At 23.7% G+C, this 20,398-nt stretch overlaps 2 protein-coding genes across 2 annotated transcripts; one reads left to right on the top strand and one right to left on the bottom strand. All coding sequences in view use genetic code 6, as the record gives it.

The window, feature by feature from the left end:
* Positions 1-130: 130 nt before the first annotated feature.
* TTHERM_00486100 (hypothetical protein) lies at positions 131-1,606 on the top strand (the record flags this gene model as incomplete). The annotated part of the gene is made up of 1 exon (XM_001032822.1): positions 131-1,606. The coding sequence occupies one exon, from the start codon at positions 131-133 to the stop codon at positions 1,604-1,606; it is 1,476 nt and encodes a 491-aa protein (XP_001032822.1).
* An 860-nt stretch (positions 1,607-2,466) lies between these two features.
* On the bottom strand, positions 2,467-19,173 carry TTHERM_00486090 (membrane protein, putative; the record flags this gene model as incomplete). The annotated part of the gene is made up of 20 exons (XM_001032821.2): positions 2,467-2,684; positions 2,741-3,191; positions 3,271-4,128; positions 4,188-4,682; positions 4,798-6,724; positions 6,784-9,520; positions 9,574-9,736; positions 9,795-10,301; positions 10,352-10,639; positions 10,703-11,728; positions 11,787-12,638; positions 12,700-12,770; positions 12,827-12,893; positions 12,947-13,192; positions 13,259-14,095; positions 14,152-15,968; positions 16,031-16,154; positions 16,213-16,789; positions 16,854-17,481; positions 17,535-19,173. The coding sequence occupies 20 exons, from the start codon at positions 19,171-19,173 to the stop codon at positions 2,467-2,469; spliced, it is 15,528 nt and encodes a 5,175-aa protein (XP_001032821.2).
* Positions 19,174-20,398: the final 1,225 nt, after the last annotated feature.

Below are 20,398 nucleotides of genomic sequence, written 5' to 3'. Positions count from 1 at the left end.
TAAATTAATCAGATTTTGTCAGATTTAGTATAATTCTTCTATACTAATTTAATCATTTATCAATATTCTTTCTTTAAAAAAGTAGGTAAAGTAGTAAAATCAAACTAAAAAATAATAGAGAACTAAATAAATGGACAATGCTAATTTATAGTCAATACTAGATTTAATAAACAATTAAATTATGAATTAAAGCTAAAACTAAGATTTAGTAGATTAAGAAGAAGTAAATATTCAAGAAAATATTAACAATAACAACAATAACACTTAAATGATTGTCGAAGAATTTAAAAAAGATTGGGATGAAAAAATAGAAACAGAAACACCAAATTTATATTAGTTATAAAGAAGGTAAGTAAATTTGAGAGGTACTTACAAGCCTATGAAATGCCCAGGCTATGGCTTTATTTGTGCAGTAGCTTCATACAAAAACAGATATATATTCTTAGGAACAAGTCAGAATCAGTTTTTTTGCTATGATCTATAAAAGAATTAGCTTATATTTGAAGATTACAAACACTCAGATTGGGTTCTATCTATAGAAATAATTACTATTTAAGGTGTGGATATAGTTATTTCTGGTGGAGGACTATACGATAGATCCTTATGCTTTTATGATTTATCCTTAATAGATTAGGGAATAGTGGGGTTTATTAGCTAACAAATTGTTCACAATAAATCAATAACTAAAATATACTATATAGAAGACAAAAATCTATTAATTACATGTGGGAGTGACTTTTATTTTAAAATATGGAAGATCAGTATTCAAAAATAACAAATTAACTAATTTGAGGAAGAATAATCTATTAGGAATGAAGGAGAAATAAAAGATAGTGAAGAAGAAATAACAGATCCTCAAGCTTAAACAATTGACAAAAACTTTGGTAATTTTTGCGAATATTATTCTGATGATGAAAGCGAATATGTTGAAGAATTATCTAATTTAAAAGTTTCGTTAAAGCTTATTTAATCAATAGGAGAAACTTCATAAGTGTATTCATTTTGCGAAAGTGATGATAATTTTATGTCATATGGAACAGGCTAAGGATTTTTGAAAGTTTTAAAGTTTAGCCCAAATTTGAATAAAGCTAAATAAGTCAGATCTTTTAAATTTCAAAGATCAATTTGGTGTCTGTAAAGATTTATTAACTTTAAGTATTTAGTTGGATATAGCTTTTAAACTTAAGGCAGAGTTGATATAATTAATATAGTAACAGGCTAACACATTATGAAATTTTTTAATTTCAGCTATAGTATTCACTCATTTAAAATAATAACTAAACTCGAAGAAAAGAATATTGTTATTAAGAACAAGTAAGATTTCATAAAAAAATCTTAGAACTCCATAGCGTTGGTAGGAGCTAGTAAGCTTGGATAGGTTTAAATTGTTAACATAGGTGATAGGATAGATACTCCAATAGAATATAAGTATTAATATAATTAGAACATAGAATGGATCCCCTGGAATCCACTCACATTTTTTAAATGCAAAAATGAAGATGATTATCCAGAATTTGAAAAGTATAAAATCTATTGCTCTACAGGAAACTCTGAAAATAAAATCACTTAACTTATTCCTCTAATTGAAATTGAGTGGTATGTTTGATCAATATAGTTAAGTAAATACTTTAAAAAAATTACATATATATTTCATATTAGTTAATCTTTATTTTAAATAAAATGCTTAAATTTTAAAAAAAATTATTTGTTATTTTTTCTTCCTAATTAAAGTATTTTTCAAAAGTTAAAAATATTGAAATTTCTAGCAAAATTATTAATTTGATAATTGTTTATATTTATTTAGTGATTATAAATTCTTATTATTTATATTCCAAAAACGCTATTTTAACCTATCAATCAATACTATATAATTTTAAAACCATATATAAATAGAAATGGAGTATTTAATTTTAAGGAAGCAGATTATTTCATAATAAGTGAAAATAATAGGTCCAAAATTGTCATCAAATTAATCTAATATAGGTTTATAAAATAATTTTTTTTAAATTTGCTCTTTTTCACTTTTCATTTTTGAAAACGTTCTTTTTATTCATATGAGAATTCAAACTGAATACATATTTCATGCATGCATAGATATTTTATTATTTAGGCAATATATAAAAGAAATTATATTTATTTATTTGTAAAATGAATAAAAATAATTATATACAAAAGCTGAAAAAATTGTATTTTTATTGTCTAAAAATTTTTATAATAATGATATAATATATTATAACTAAATCTAAGTTGAAAGTATTATAAATAATTAGTGATTAGATAATTATTATATTTAAAATAAATCAATCCAAAAATAGGAAAGTAACTATCATTATAAAATATTCAATCAAAAATTTTTTTAATATAAAAATAAGAAACTCAACAAAAATATAAGAAATTAATCTAAAATAATAAATATAATTTTATTAAATATGAGTTGATTAGAGTTAAGCTAATAAAAATATTTGCTCACTTTGCTATTATTGTTTTATTCTTCTTTTTACTTTCTTATTGAGCCTTTTCTAACTAGCTTTATTGATCTTCAAAGTAATCAACACATTTCCAGAATTCATCAGGTGTTAACCCATCTGTGCATAGATAGTGAATGAGACCTGTTTGATAATCTGTTGTTCTCTATCTTTATTGAATTTCACGAGTTGTAACACTTCTTTCACTTAAAGCATCATCTTATTTTAAATAATAATTTATTATTCATTTATATTAATGATTAAAAGTTTTTTACCATTGTTTCTTTGAGAGGTGAGAGATGGTCTTCTTTATGTGGATACTGCTTCACTTTGCATTGCAGAACGTAATGTATGATTAGAAGTTATGTTGACAGATTAATCTTAAGAAAAATTATCTTATATCTGTGATTGGCTCTCATTGTTAGCTGGTACACTTTGACTCTACTATCTAACTATTTAACTCAAAACTGCCTTCTTCCTATGATCTTGACTATTTTAGCTTGATATAGGATAGACACGTGTGTATGCTTTAATCTTAGCATAGATTTACTCATATGTATATGATTAACTAAAGTTTTTATAAGTGACATTTATTTTATACCCATTTTCTCCCTTCTAAATAAATCCAATATATTCTGAAAACATGTAAGTCTTGAATATACTAGGTTTCGCGTGCCAAGTCTATGATAAAGCACTAAAAAGACTCAATAATGAAGATAGAATGACCTAAAAAGGAATTAATAAATAAATAAATAAATAAATAAATAAATAAATAAAAATAAAATTAGAAATTATAATAATTTACTCTTAAATATTGCCAACTTCCAAAAGAAATTTAGCTTGATCCTTGTTGCCTGAACTAGTAGAATAAAATAATGAAAATTTGTGGGATATCTTCTATGAAAGCTCTAATGAATTTAGAAATGATAACCTAAGGCACAATAATACCCTACATAAAACTAAACTTAAATAATGGCTTTTCAAAGGTTTATATAGCTGTAGTTGAGAATCTATCTAAAACTGTACCAAAAGCATTCATTTCTTACACAAGTGTTAGTTTAGTATAAACATTAATGAAGGCAGTATTGTGAATTTCACCTGCTTTCCTCTTTCTGTAATCCATAATCCTTGCTATGCAATTTCTTTGCATATATATTGAGATACTCAAATTCAATGCAGCTAAGGCTAAACAATAAGCACCTAGATCTTAAGAATTTAACTTTTTACAGAAAGCGAGCTATATACCAAAACAAACATCAGTGTAAATATCGTATCTAGCCATAATTGAAGAAGAAAGCAATGAAATAACTGATAAGCTACTTGTAGTAAATATTTGCTGTGAACCAATAATCTGCTCTAAATTCCTCAGTAATATAAGCTCTATAAAACAAGATATAAATAGATAAACATAAATTGGTATATCTTAAGTCGAGGATGTTTTGTCACAGGTATCATCAGTTTTAGAATTTTCTATGATGAAAGGATATGCTATTGTCAAGAAAAGCTAAAATACTATAATGTTAAATATAACAACGTAATCTAAATACTTTAGCAAATTAGTTGTTTTTTCACTTTGTAAACCTTTTTTGATGTTATGAAAGTTGTCTTAATTTGGGTTTTCTAGGAATTACTTGACTCTATTTAGTTTTGACTTTAATGCTTGCTAATGTTTCAATTTAAAATAAATATCATACTCAATAAATAAAGTAAATAATTAATTACATCACTTATACTCACATTTTTTCCACTAATGACTTAATCAAGAATTGCCACATCTTTATCAAAATAAAAGTCTTAAGAAGTGATTGATTCAGGAACTTTTTTATCAACAAGAATTGTATAATCTTTTTTCTTAAAGATTCTATAAATGAAATCAGGAGAAAAGGTGTATGTGCTTATTTTTGTGTTTACTCTGATCAAGAGTACTTAGGTTATGTGAAAGATTGTCAAAGGGAACAAAATTAATCCTATAATCATAATGATAAAGTAATGAGTTCTCCAATTTCTTAAAACAAAACTATTAATAGAATCAAATAATCCAATATTTGTAACATTATTCATAAAGCTCATAAAATCAACTTATTCGTTCACTCTATCATATTTTTCAACCTATTCGGAACACTTCTTTAAATACTCTTAAAATCTTGTATATTCCTCTAGAAGAGAGTTTAATTTACGGTCTTTTTTATCGATATTCTATGATTAATACTTTTCCAACTAGATTTAATTATTTTTATTATTTTAATTTAATGAAATAATTTTTTTAATTGAATCTTAATTAAATAAAATAATAATTAAACTTTAGAAAAATAATAAATGATTAATTAATTACAAGCTACACCATTTCATTTGGAAGATTCTGATTAGGTCCTATAGGAGAGATGCTATTTAAATTTTTGTCTTTTGTTTATATTAACTTACCAGCTTCTTCAAGGTTATCATGATTAAGTTACACTTAGCTTTTTATTTGGGTTTTGCTTTTACCTGATTGCTACAGGTTTTGTTTGTTATCTTCTGTAATTTACGATTTACTTTTAATTTTATTTTACTTAGCAATTTCATTATCTATCATTTTGAACTATTCAATTTGTTCAGATTTGTCATCTAAATTTTCTATTTTCACTTCGAGGGCTGTAACACGTGCCTTTAAGCTTTGTACCTCTGCAAATGTAGAACTAATTTCTAATCTAAATCCTTTATGTATTCTATCAACTATTGCAGCATACAAATACTTCATACCAAAAGCGGATAGACGTCTATTATTTGTTAAGTCTAGTTTAACAAGGTTTCTCAGCTGATCTTCATCTGAAAGAATCAGACTAAACTTTTCTGCAAAAATATCACTTATATTAACACCACTAAGATTAATATAACGTAGACCTTTCATTCTTTTTTATATAAACAAACAAAGGTGATCAAAAATTGTATCATCAAGCTCATTATCAGATTCTATTAAATTCTCTAAATTATTTCTTTTTGTTTCATTATCTTCATCATTCTCTTAATTGCTCTACTTTACTAAAACTCTCAAATTCTTTGTGCTTAAATCAAGTTTTGAATTTACATTATCTCCTTACACTTTTAACTTTTGAATTCCTTAATTCATAGCTAACCAAGGTGAGATGTGGCTCTTTATGTAATTATTAAATCCTTTAAAGTTTAAAAAGCTATTATTTCTTAAGTTCAATGTTTCAACAAACTCTAAAAGAATGCATAATTCGTTATAATCAAATGATTTCTTCATTTTCTAACACATTTGAATAATATATTATATAGTTATGATTATTTGATGTTCATACTATTAAAGTTTTTTCTCGCTTAGACCTCTTTCTTGCAAATTTTTTAAATTATTATTTTAACCTCTCTAAAAGAAAGACTTAGTTAAAGAAGAAATTTATGAAAATTTATTTTATGTAGTTTTCATTCTAAGAGAGGATTTCATTTTATTACCAGTTGATTAAGATTTTTCCATCTTTAATTAAGTTGATTCTTAGTAAATATTGGCAATAGCTAGATACTTATTTTAATAATTAGGTAAGTCATTGTAAAATGTTTAAGCTTTCTCTTTAAATTCCTCGTTATTTAGTGAATTTACTACTTGCTTTAACTATTCCACGTATGATTGAATCTGATTAAAAAAGAAATTATTTATGCCTACTTGATTTTCGATAAATGAATCCAAAATTTTCAGAAGTGTTTCAAATAGAATTTCTAATTTCTCAAATTCTGTATCAACAATATCCTCTATGCGCTCATAAATAATTCCATTATTGATCAAATCATCTTCATCAAAAATAAGATATAATATTTCATAAAAAGAGCATCCAGATATGTATCTTTAGAAATTTGTACTTAAAAAGTACATTACTTTTGATTTAGGGCTAACACTTGTGTGCTAAATGATATGGTTGAAACCTTAATAAACATTATTGAATAAGAAAGGTGATAGGTATTAAATTTAATTGTAGGACCTTGTAATCAAATCGAATTCATTATCACTTAGCTTATTACGAATATCACCTAAAGTAATCAGGAAGGAAGTAATACAAAAGATATTATCTCCTCTCTTCAGTATTTATGAAAGAATTTTCATTAATTCTTTACCATTTTGTTCATGCAATTTGATTAAATTTAATAAATTTAGATATTTCACATGCTCTTTAAAATAGTGGCTATCTACTAATTCTTTTATAAATTCAATATTTGAAGGGAAGTTATTTGTGAAAGATATCTAAGAAATGAATCTCTGCAGTTACAATCTTTTTAAAATAAAAATAAAATACTTATTATCAAGAAATTTATTTATTTATTTTATTACCTAGGCTCAGCTTCTCCTTTGTCATGATCCCAGCTTTAAAGGAAGCTTGTAAGAAATGCTGTCGGATTCTAAACTTTACAGTTATCTAAATCAATGTGCTCAAGTTTATAATGTAAATTATTAAAACTGATAGAAATAAAGTGCTCTCCAGCAATCTGTGTATCTCCAAAATTAATTCTTTTTAACTTTACAAATTTCTACAAGAACCCTGCTAAATTTTCTTTTGTGAACCATTTCTTTTGATCCATCAAGTCTTCATCATTAATTCTCTATTCTTCCTCCTCTTCAACCTCCTTTTCAACCTTTGCAGCAGGGTTTTCTTTACCATCTTCACTTTAGCTGCTATCACTGTCACTATCACTACTACTACTCTAATTTTTTTCTTTTAATTAGTTATCTGCTTAATTTTCATCATTATTTTCATCTTAATCAATATTTTGATTTTATTACTAGTCTTCCTCTACATTACTACCTTGCTATTACTGTTTTTATTGCTTCTTCTTTTTATTCTTCTTTTAGCCACCAGCGTCATCTAAGAAAAACCTCTTTTTCTGATACTAAATAGTTTCTATTGTTTTTTCATTTAGTATAAATTTATTTTTCTTTAGGCATAAATAATTCATGTTAAAGAATATGTAATCAGGAATTTTAGAAATATCTTCATATGTTATCTATGAACTTGAATGTTCAAATATATCTTCAAATAGCTATGTACTATAGCATTTTTCGAAAAGAGGAAGCAAATGGAAAAAGTTGTAATCATTTTCTCCATAAATACTTACATTATGTAAGCAATCTAATTTACCTATGAATAACTGAATTGATGATGTGTATTTAGGATCAGTAATGCTAATATTAGGATAGTATAACTTGTTTGTAGTAAGCTTACCTAATTCTTTATTAAAAAGTATCTAAGGAGTAATTTATAGTTTAGGTAAATAATATCTTGAACTGTTTTAATTTATATTTTCATAGATAGTCATTTTTTTCTATTCATCGAGTTAATTCAAATGTGAATTTACAAAATTTAAAACATAAGTCCAGTCACGACCATTTTGATCATAAGTAAAAGAAGTTATTTTTAGTATCCCTTCTTTGCTTTCTTAATAGTTAATTTGTTACTCTTTGTCTTCATTTTCTGTAATATTTTGTTTTGTTGCTGAAGCTTTTTGTGGCAATTCAAGTTTAGGTGGAGTAAAAATGTTAACTAATATTTCTTCTTAAATTGAGCTAAATGTTACTTTAAGCTTGTTATTAACAAGAAAAACCTAGTAAAATAAATATTCTAAATCTGCTTGACTAACTGAATACTAAATTTTTAGCTCCTTAAGATTAGTCATTTAAATAATTTTGAAATAAGAAAGTTCACATTCATTAGTATTATTCAAATCAATTTCAAAATTTGGAATCAATAATTCTTCTAACTATAAGTAATTTCCAAACTATGTCAATTATAAGACTTCAGATAATTTAGGCTTTGTTTATTCAGATTATTCAACAAAATTTTTGTAAAATTCAAATATATTTACTGAGTTATGGAAAAAATTAATTTTAATAAGCTCAATAAATTATTTAAATGTAATTAATTAAGCTGGTTTGAAACGTTTAACATTGATTAATGATTTTTTGGTTAGTATATTGTTTATTACATTATCTTGTAAAGCTTTTAGATTATCTCCCTTCGATTCAGAATTATTATAATTTCTCTTTAGTATTAATTATTTACACCTAAATTATTAAACATATACAAAAATATTATTTATTGTACTAACCTCTATATCTTCTAAGAATAAGACTAAGTCCTTCATAGAGGCTATGATCTTTGGGTATGAATATAGATTTGAAAAAATTTAGTCAATCGAACAATCACTCTCTCTCTTAAGAGGAATAACATATTTATAAAAGAAGGGACTAAATTAAAATTAATCATTTACTACTGCAGATTCTAAATTTAAAAGTGAATCTTAGAAGTAGTATTCACTAAAATAGTATGTTTAAAATTGCTCAATATCAATGTTTATTTTTTTGAGATTTAGTAAGTATTTACTTCTCGAACCATATCTAATGATGAAGAATAGATTTGAAGTAGGTTCAACAAATTTTAAATTGATTTCTTCAATCAAAGAAAGGTGCTCTAACTTATTTAATAAATAGGAAACACCACTTCTATTAAATACTTAGAATGGAGTCATTTTTACCACTTTATGTCTTTTAGTGTAAAATGATTTATCAATTTCATAAAATAAGTTAAATATTTGTTGTAAAGACCTTTTTTTTGGTCTCTATTCATCATCTAAACTGTTATCATCAGAGAAATAATTAGCTATTTAAACGAAGAAATCATCAAGATTAAATTTGGGAGAATAAAATCTCTTTTTGACTCTATGAGCTGTGTATAATACATACAATGGGTGGATACATTCTATTCCTTTAAATTCAATACTTTCTAAATTAGAAAAGTTATTAGTAAGTAGCATATCTTCATAGATACCAGCGTACTCTCCTTAATGCTTTGCTACTTCCTCCTTGTTAACATTCATTTCTTCTCCATTTTATTCATAAATCTCATAAATCTTTTTATGTTTATTTAGCTTTTTTTGAAGTTTTTCCTCAAACTTTGGAAGCGTAGCTCTTTATACTTTCTCCTAATCTTCATATAAAATTATTTTTTTGATATTAGTCACATATTTACTGAGAGCTAATTCTAATAAGCTTGAGCTACTTATTCCGTTTTAAACTTTTTTATAAAATTATAATTAATTAATTTTCATTTTAAACATTAATTATTACTTATCCTCAATGATGAAAGATCAAGAACTTCCATATTTAAAAGATTAGGTTAGTTACTTAAAATTTTAAGACATTCATCGTCAACAACATCTCCATTTTCATAAAATAATTTAGAAAGATCTAATTTAGGTTTGTTTTCTTAAACAAGCAGTATTTTTAAATGCTATTTTTAAATTATAGAGAAAAGATATATTTAATGATAATATCAATAATAATTTTACATCACGTAATACTTTTGAGATAGTTAAATCAACAAGATTTGGTAATTTGTTTGTCTTAGCCAAATTGACCCATACAGGATAAAAAGTATCTCTATCATCTAAACTTGTAATGTGTATAACTTAAATATTCTATAAATAAGGTGAAAGTTTGAAAAGTTAGTTGATGTTTTCAATATTTTCTTGAATACTTTTCATGACTAAAGTCTTTTGTTTGAGCATATAACTACTCTCAATCATACTCATAACATAGTTTACTTATTAGAACATGAAATTATTTTCAAAGACAATTTATGACATATCAAGATCGAAGTGCAAGTTTTTGGCTCTAAATAAGTAGTGTAAATGAGTTTTGCAATTGGTAGCATCATTATCAATATAGAAAGATTTTAATAAAGGTAACTTTTTGGTACTTGCGAGTCCAATAAATGTTGAATTGCTTACAAATTCGTAATTCAGTTATATTTTCTCTATATTAATTGCATACTTACTGTAAAACAGCTATTGAAGCTAATTAAAAATAAAATTTATTAATAATTATTTTGTAATAAAATTTTTACTATATTATCTGTGATAGGGATATCTCTTAAATCTAAGCTTTTAATATTTAATAAATAAGGACTGTCGATTAAATACTCTGCTAATGAATTATTTAATGCATTATATTTATTTTTTTTAAAGTTTTAAATATAATCATCAATTAATTCAGATATATTAAAAGAGCTACTAAATGGACATTCTTTTAATACACAGCATAAACTTCTTTAAGTAACATTAGTATCTATTATTTTTAGCACTTCTAGATATTTAAAGCAGAATTAATTTAGGTCATTTTTTTTGATGAGGTACTGTTGATTAAAAATAAAAAAAATAATTAGATAAATATTAAAAATTTCAAAAATACTGTTTACCTTAATTATGTCTTAGTCATAAATCAGCTTTTAATTAATCAAATTAAGCTTTAGTAAGCTATTTTCATTTCTTAAGAGTTTTATTAGAAGTCTAAAGGATTTTCTTTCTATTAAATTTGAGCTCAAATCAAGTTCGGTGAACTAAAATGGTTGGAATAAGAAATTATAATATGCGTATTAAATTTTAGGGGTAGGTTTTATGATTTTATCTCTTCCATCTAGATCGAGTTGTTAATTTTAGATTTAACTATAGTATTTTTCAATATCTTTAACAGATTCTTATATAATAAAAGGAAAACTGGTAGTGATAGAAGGATCTATTATGACTTTTTCAAAAACATACTTATACTTATCTTAGTATTCTTTCTACTTTTCTACATTATGTAGATTCTCTAGCTTTATTGAGTTTTATGACATAAAATACTAGATATCAATTTAATATTTAATTGAAATTTTATCAGACTTAAAGCAAAATAATTCGCTATTCTTACAAGCTTAATAGATTAAATTAAGGACTTTCTTAAATGCAGGTATTTAGCAATTTAGTTTGAAATCTAAACATATTTATTTAAAATGCTTAATGTTATTCGTAGTAAGAATATCTGCTAACAATAATGGATCAATTTAAGGGAAATAATTAAGATTTAAATTCTTTTATTTAAAGTAAAGCAGTGAGGTCTTTAAAAAACTTTTGAGAGAGATATTTAGCTCAGGTCCTTTAGAGTATAAAAATTCTTCTATTCTCAATTTTTTAGCATAACTTTAAGGCTTAATAATGTCAGTAAATAATGTGAATTCTCCTTTTTCTATCATTTATTTAAGAACCTTATCAGTCATTATATGAGTTTTGTCTACCCATATTGTTTTGATACAATTCTTTTGCTAAGCAATTTAATTCAGATAATAAAATGAAAAATAAGTATTAGACAAATTCAAAACTCTAATTTTTTAAAAACAATCAGAGTATTTGAAGAATAAACCACTTACTTTAGAGCCATCTAAATTTATGCATTCAACTTATAAATTCTTGATTTATTTATGTAATAATAATAAATAAAATTGAAAATAATAAAAAATCAATTACTTTGTCTTAAAAATATTTTAGGTATTTAGCTAAAGTTTCATCATTTATTTGGTTTAGATAATAATAAAAAAATTTTTTTAAATTAAATTTAGTTTAAGCACCTGTCTTTTCTGATACATCTAATAATTTGTTCAGCAAATAATTGATATCTTAAATGTCTTCACATTGATCTAATTAGATAAAATTTAAACATTTTAGATATTTGCTTGCGAAAATGGAGTCAATAACTTTTTCAGTAGCTTTTGTTCCTGATAGATTAATAATTTTAACTTCTCTTAAAATCTGACAATTTAAAAAGAATCTACAGAGAGATTGTTCTGAAATGTTGGTATTATATGATAAATCAATATAATTTAGACTAGAAAATTATTAACTATTTAAATAATTCATAGATGCAGTAAAGGCAGATGCTTCAGCTTCATCTTAACCTTTATTGTTAGCATTATTTTAATCAATAAAATTTTTTTAATAAATTTTTTTTTAAGCAAAGTATTTAATTAAAGCAAAGGCTGTTAAAATGTTATTATTTATTAATTATTTATGCTTTTTTATAAAGTAGTCATACTAAAAGCTCTTTAAGTTTTAATTGTATAGAAAGATATCAACAAATATGTTGTCTTTTTTAAGAAGTTCTTCATAATTTAATGAAACATATGGATCATCTCTCATTATATAATCTTTCCACTAATTAATTTCGCTTTCTTCATAAGTTTAAATTATTTGATTATTTTTATTAGCGCTAGGTTTAGCTGCTTGCTATTAATTTTAAGGTTATCCACCAGTTTAGTTATTTTATTATTAGTTATTATTTTTTTACTATTTATTTTTGTCTTATGCTTAAGCGTTTTGAGGCTATTATATTTTATAAAATTTAAATATAATTCATAATATTTTCTACAAAGAATATACATACTTTTGTATTGGCATTTGCTGGAGGAGTTGACACTTATTATTAGATACTCAATTATTCTTTTTTATTGTAGACTTTAAAAATAAATATTTAATTAAAGTCAATTTAAATAAAATATTTAATTAATTACATTGATCCAGCATTTTGTCAAAAATATCTACATAATTTGGCAATTAATAAAATAAAGACTTATTTCTCTAATTAAAATAAAAGAATTTAAAATTAGAAAAAATTATAATTTTAAAGTTACTCTTTCATCTAAATATATTATTTCTAGTTAGGATTATTGAACTTCATCCTAATTTTGAGCTTATCCATCTTATCTTTTTCTAGTTGTCCTTTGATAAATATTATATATAGATTTTATACCTTCAGAAGTGAGATTAGGAGTAAACCTAAAATCAAACATTTTAGTAGCAAAAGAGTTGCTTAAAGTTTCATTTAATAATTTTTACAGTTCCTTATCTGAAATCGAAGATTCTTAAAAGTTAATTTCCTATTATTTAATTTAATCAAAAATAAATTAATTTTTTTCATTTAAATAAAAAAATAAATGATTTACCCTGAAAAATACTTTTCTGTTAGAATATTTAAGGGTATCTATGATTCTTCCATTAAGAAGCCCAGAATTTTAATTGAGAAAATGGTTAAGATCAAATCTTGTTAAATTATTTGAGTCAACTATAAATGAGACACCTCTTTCAGTAATCAAAGGGCAATCTTTAAAGTAAATTCTTTCTAAATTTTTAAATTTCTAAGAAACTGAAATCATTTAGAAACCTCTATCACTGATTAATGTATTTCGTACATTTATTATCCTTAAGTTAATACTGATATCTTGAGCTACAAAGCATATACTCATAATGCAGTCATCCATGTTTGGTAGTTTAATGTCAGATAAATCTAAATAGAGTATATTCGACATATATTTTGATTAAGATAGAGCTATTAATACTTCGTAGTCAATCAAATGTTTCATTTCTAGTACACATTCTAGCCTAAAATTTTTAGATAGATTCTTACATTTACATATAGAAATAAGAACTTCTTTGGAGAGATGGATACATCCCTTGAGTCCTATATATTCTATACTATTACCCTTTTCAATAATTTGCATAATGGTTGTAGATTCAACTTTAGTGTATTACAAATAAAGCGAATTTAAATAGGGAAATAATTCAAATATAAGCTTGTCAAGTGTTTGACTACTTAGATTTTAATTTCCATTCAGAATGAGTTTCTTAGTCTTTTTCAGTTTGATACCAGTTCTTTTTTCTTCTTCTTTAATTTTTCTAACTTAAATAAAAATTTCCTAAATATGTCTTTCTTACAGTGAAATGCTCTTTTAGTTTATCAAGTACACGAGTTAATCTAAATTTAGAACATCTTCGCTAGTTTTCTGTTGTATTAAAATTAAATGAATAAATAAATAAATATATTTTTTTAACTTATTACTTTTTTATGGGCAACGCTTAACGGATGAAGATAAGGAGTATTTAAACAGGAAATATATTTGATTTTGGGATGATATTTGATAATTTTAGTGAATAATTTATAATTGATCCTTGAATTGTCTACTACTATTGTTTCAAGGTAATACTGTTATGTATCATTAGCTTTTTTTACTATCTTTTTGTTTCTATTAAAGAATCTTTTGAATAGTTATTAAGTTTCCTCTTGATATTTTTCTGATTCTTCTATATCAGGGAGAGCAGCGCCACTGATATTAAAATAAAAATATTTTTTCAACAATTAATATTCTTATATGATGTAGTAAATTAGTTTTTTAGTAATTAAGTGACGATAACAGCCTAAAAAGTAGTTAAAATCAAATATTTAACTTGAAATCAGTTCTAAAATCTCTAATAGATGACTATCTTCCCAATATTTGCATCCAGTAGCAGAAAACACAAAGACAGAGGGCAATATACGCTCTCCTTCTTATCTACCTTTTGTAGTTTTTTGTTGCTATTAGTTCTTTCTTTTAGACTTCTAGTAATTTTAATTAACATTCTCTACCTATCTATTTAAAAAAGGGTTTATAGATAAGTTTGTATAATCCAAATATAATTCTATTAGCTATTTATCCTCCTGCAACAATTTCCAGATAGCTTCGTTTGTAATGTTCGAATATTATATATTGAGTATTTTCAGATGACTAAAGCAGGTCTATTTATTTTTTGTGAATTCTTCTATTTCTCTATCAGTATAAATACAATTGTTCAGATTTAATTCTTAGAGATTATGGAAGACTATATTAAACAAATTCATATACTTATTTGATTTTATATTCCTGCACTAGGATAAAATCAATACCTCTAAGCATTCGTTTACATACATAAATTCTTATTAGCTTACATTCTAAGCAGATTTTATTTAGTTAATTGTATTTTTCTAGATTTGTGCATTAGTCAAATTATTTTATTCTTTCTATTTGATCTCTTCTTACTAATTATTTTTAACTGCTGCTTCATTTGCCTTAATTGAGTGAACAGATTTTTAATCTTCTTTTTATTGATTTATTGTGATTTCTTTTTAGCTACCTTATTTATCTTTTGGTGTATTTTCATCTTCTTCTTTAACCTCCTCAATATTCACCAAAGAACCATCTTCTTATGCAACATTTTCTAAATCTTCATCTTCTTCAAGAGTTCCTTTCTTAATTAAAACATCATTTCTTTAAAAATGCTCTCCTTTATAATCCTTGCAATCATCAAATTGATGGATGTAATTAAAAATTTCACCACAAACACTTGTCTTAGAAAGATTTAGATAAAATAATTTTTCTAAATAATCAGTCATGAAAAATTAATCAAAGAAGATAGAGGTAATTTTTTAATTGCCAGATAAATCTATGCTTTCAATGCTACACTTTGGATTAAAATTTATTTTCATATCATCCAGTTCTTTAATTCTATCATAGATTTGCTTATATTCTTCTTTATGCTAAATTTCTTTTTTCTTCATTTAATTTATTGTATCTTCGAGTTCTTAAATATGCTGTTAAATTTTAAATTCAACAATATGCAAATAAATATTGCTATCGTTTGGATTGAAATAATCTTCATAATCTTTTTGAGCTACTTTCTACAAAAAGGTTTACTTTTATTATCTAACTTCTTCAAGTATTAATGTAGCTTGCTAAATATCTTTTTCACATTATTCTATTTTAGGCAATTAGCTTTTATATTTTTAATTAACATATGATTACAATTAACTTCTATAATCTTCTATCAAATCAACATATTAAGATTTGTAAAACTTATTTTTTCCTGTTTAATTTAAATTTAATTTTTATTTTAATAAAATTAATTTTCAGTTTTAAAATTATTACTTCTAATTAAGTCAAACAAATATATTGAAAGAGTATCATCAATAGCTTTCTAGCAATTACTTATATTTAAATTTTCTATACTTTTAATATAAGTTAAGTATTTAATTCCTTTGTGAGTTAGTTTCTATTTTTATAATTTTATTCAAAATCATTAAAAGCATCTATTCGAAAATTTTGTTTACCTTTGATTAATTTTAGGAAATATCTAGCTGTGTTAAATACACTTAGTTACTCAAAGATGTATAGATTGTATAACATATGTTATCATCTATGCTTGTGTTACTCAAATTTAATTCATAAAGATTCTTTAAGTCATTTGTCTTTAAAAAATTATTTAAATCATTGTTATCAAATTAGCAATTTTAAAAATTTAATTTCTCCAATGAGCTAACGCATTTTAAGCTTGATAAATTCTAAAAAAAATCTGATGTCAAAATACAATTTTTTAATTTTAACACCTTTAATTATGATAGCGAATAACCCCTCATCTTAGAAAAGCTTATAGCCTACTTATTTTAAGAAGTACATTTAAAGCTCAATTTTTGTAAGCTATTATAATACTCTTCATGTAGATTAAGATCTTCAAAGCTGCTACAAACAGAAGAATCAAAGCTTACTCCCTTAAGCAGGCTTTTATAGCAATTTTAATAAGGAAATACAACGTCTCTTGTAAATATTAAGCGGCTTTATAGCAGATAGCTCATAGCTTATTCCATATTCTCCCCATCTAACTTTTTCAATTTAATGGCCTGTACACCTCTAAATAATAAATAAATAAATAAATAAATAAAATATTAAGTTAATTATTGTAATTTTAATTTACCTAAATGATTCAAATGTAGAAAGTTTTAAAATATCTTCTATTTTAAAATTAATTGAATTTTTTAATATGAGCTTAAGCTGGATTGTTGATATATGTCTCCAATATTCAGTTTTGTCACCTTAAAATATTTCTTATAATTGATTCCATTTTTCAACAGAATGGTTGAAATTTTCTAAAAACTAATATGTCAAATTTCTGCACCCCTCCACTCTTATTTTCATATTATATTTTGGGTAACGTTTTTAACTTTAATCTGGATTATTTAAAGATTCAAATAATTTTAGTATTTCTTTTAATTCAATATCATTTATTGCACAGTTAATAACTTCTAATGATTTTGGTAACTTTTCTTTTTTAGTAATGTTTAGTGTTGTGAAATTCTGTATTAAATGAGTTGAACAGTTTTTAAAACTTAATCTTGATAATGAAATATTTTCATTTTCATATTTTTTATCATAATTTATTTAGACTCTACTAAGAATAAACCTCAATTCTTTATCTTTTAGAGGGTAATTTTATTTTTCTTGATCTTCCAAAATTTTAAAGACGTCATTTAACTCAACTACTTTGATGTAAATAATATGTTTTTTTTTACTAGACAACTAAAAATTTTTGGCTTCAAAGCATGCTTTTATTTTTTTAAATTATATTTAAAAAATGTATTAAAATATAAAAATTTACTCAAATTATCTTTAGAAAAATACTAAAAGGCAACTATTTTGTTCTACAGAATTTGCATTTTTCTCTTGTATGTAATTTTATTATTTTTCTCTAGGAAAATTTATCTCATGTTTAGCATGTATTGCGGAGTTTTTAGCTTATCCTAAAGCTAAAGAGTTCTTGACTAAAATGTCTATTCTTTTCTGTTTTTTTATGATTCTATTGTAGTGTCGGATAAAGTATATAAGAAAAAGGAATCGTTCTTTTTTAACTTAGCAATAAGACCCTCCAATTCTAAGGAATATTTATTAAAAAAAACTGAATTGAAATTTATTAATGAATTAACCAATTCAACATAATAACTTCTAATCTATATTTGCTACTAATTACAACAACTAACAACTTATCTACCTTCATTTTTTAAAGATTTATAATAATTTTATTAGTATTCTAATAGATTGATCAATGTTTTAAAAATGATTTCTATGAATAAATCCAAATAGTCATTATCGAAAGTTTATAGAAGTATTCTATTAATGATGAGTCTGTAAGGTATATATACAAAAGCATAACATTATGGTACAAAACCTAATTCTATAAGCTTTAAAGATGATTTGATAAATTAATACTTTTTAAAATAATCATCATAAGAAATTTAAGAATCTAGAACTGAGTAATCATATGTAGTTGTATCTTTATTGCCGAAAGTAGTTCTTAAATTCTAATATGAAAACTAGTTTTCTGTTTATTAAGCAATCAAAGTATCTATAAATTTTTGCAAGCTATTTTTTTTATCATCTGAAATACTCACTGTCAACAATGCTTTTTCTAATTCTTTTTCTTTTTCCTTGTCTTTTTCTTTGTCTTTCTCTTTATCTTTCTCTTTATCCTTTTTATCTGCTTTATCTTACTTTTCATCTTTTTCTTATTTTTCTGTTTTTTCATCTTTATCAGCTTTATCAGTTTTATCAGCTTTATCAACTTTATCTAATTTTTCTTTTTTGTCTTATTCTTTTGTATTTTAAGGAGGCTATGGATCATATTTTTACTTAACACTTTAAATTTCTTTTTAAACTTATTCTTGTGTCATTTTTGATTAAGTTGGCGAAAAGTAGAGATAATTTTAAGGAAACCTTACTCCATAACTTTTGAGATCTATATAAACATGTTCATACTTTGAATTTTTAAACCAAATACTCCAAATTTGTAAGCATTCTAAAATTAATAAAATGTAATGCTGACCTAAATACCTTAATTCTTTATTTTATACACAACTTTATTTAATGAAGTAGAGGTTTCCATTTTCGTAACCAGAATTCTTAGTTGATTTTACTATTTAAGATAAAACATCTAACAATTTTTATTCAGCTTCATATTAGAATTATTCAGAAAAGAGTTCAATAAATTATTTTAGTAATCTCATTGAATTAAACTAGATCCATGGTTCATAATCCTCGCTAAATTTGATTACATCATGTAAGCTATTAACAACAAACTTAATGAAATCAATGTTTTCTTCTTAAATGAGCTTTTTATAAGGTTTTATGTATTCAGGAATGTACTCAAATTGAGTCACTAGCTTAACAAATGACTCAAGTCTCTCTGGTGGAATACCAGTATTGTTAAGTGGTATTCTTTAGCCATAAGCTCTCTGGTTCATCCTAATAAAGATTCCTAATTGAATTATTTTTAAATCTGTTTTCTTCTTTCCTATCTTATTAATTAGTTAACTTTAATTAGATTAAGCTTTTAATTACTTATGTTATTCTGCTTTTTTTTATTTTTTTATTACAGGAAGATTTCTATTTGAAATAAAACCGAAAGGGAAAACATTAATTTTTTTTCTCCACTAACTTGTTGTAGCCTTGAAAGATAAGTTGTTACAATTTAAATCAAGCTGATACTAAGAGAAGAAGGGTATTGTATATTTTTTAAATCTTTCTATCTATTAATAACAAACTATAGAAGGATATTAAAATTCAACCAGCGATGCATATTTTGAGAAGAAATTTGTTTGATTAGTATTTGAGGTGAAATTTCATTTTTGATTTAATAACAGTAAATATCACACTTTTTTTAAAATCTAAATTCATAAAAAGTTTGTTTTTAAATATTTTTTTTATTATTTAATTAATATTATGTAAAAAAATCCATATTTTTCATAATTAATTTATATTTTCAAAGTTTTTTGTAATTAAGGTATATAACTTAAAAAAAATTATACGATATTTAATGAAAGGTATTAGTAGATTACTATTTTTTTTATTGTTAATTTGCACTAAAATTTTCTTTTTATTTCATCTAAAATACTAAAAATCGTCAATTAATATTGAAAATATGAATAATAAATAAAAATATATATCAAGAAGTTATATATGAAGAGATAATTTATTAAAATAAGTTTTTATTTTTGTAATCAAAAATATTAAAGTATGTTTTTATTTCAGTGAAGATAAGATTGATTGAAGTAATTAAATTAAGGAAGAAAATCAAGTAAATATGATTTTTAACAAAGTATATTAATTAGTTTTTTTTGTTGTTCATCTATAAATACGCAATAACTTCTTAATTAAAAGGAATACATTAAATTATGCAATATTTTTTCGAAAATTTTTTTCAAGTTAGTTTGTACTTAATTTAAATAAAGAAAAAGAAATTAATATTTTCGACATCAATTAAAAATAATCTATTAATTAGTTAAAACGCCATTCATTTTTTGTCTTATTTTTATATTTCTATAAATAAGTTTCTAATATAAAATTAAAATAAAATAAAAACATGAATTTTACCACTAAAGGTTTTATAGTTATTCCTGTATATTTCAAACAAAATTTTAGGGTAATTTTAGATGTTCTTATTATTAAAAATCATTTATCTTATTTTTT

The sequence above is a fragment of the Tetrahymena thermophila genome, assembly GCF_000189635.1.
Source record: "Tetrahymena thermophila SB210 genomic scaffold scf_8254527, whole genome shotgun sequence".
NCBI lineage: Eukaryota > Ciliophora > Oligohymenophorea > Hymenostomatida > Tetrahymenidae > Tetrahymena > Tetrahymena thermophila.
The sequence above is the reverse complement of the archived record's forward strand: the minus strand, read 5'-3'. Positions and strand labels throughout refer to the sequence as shown.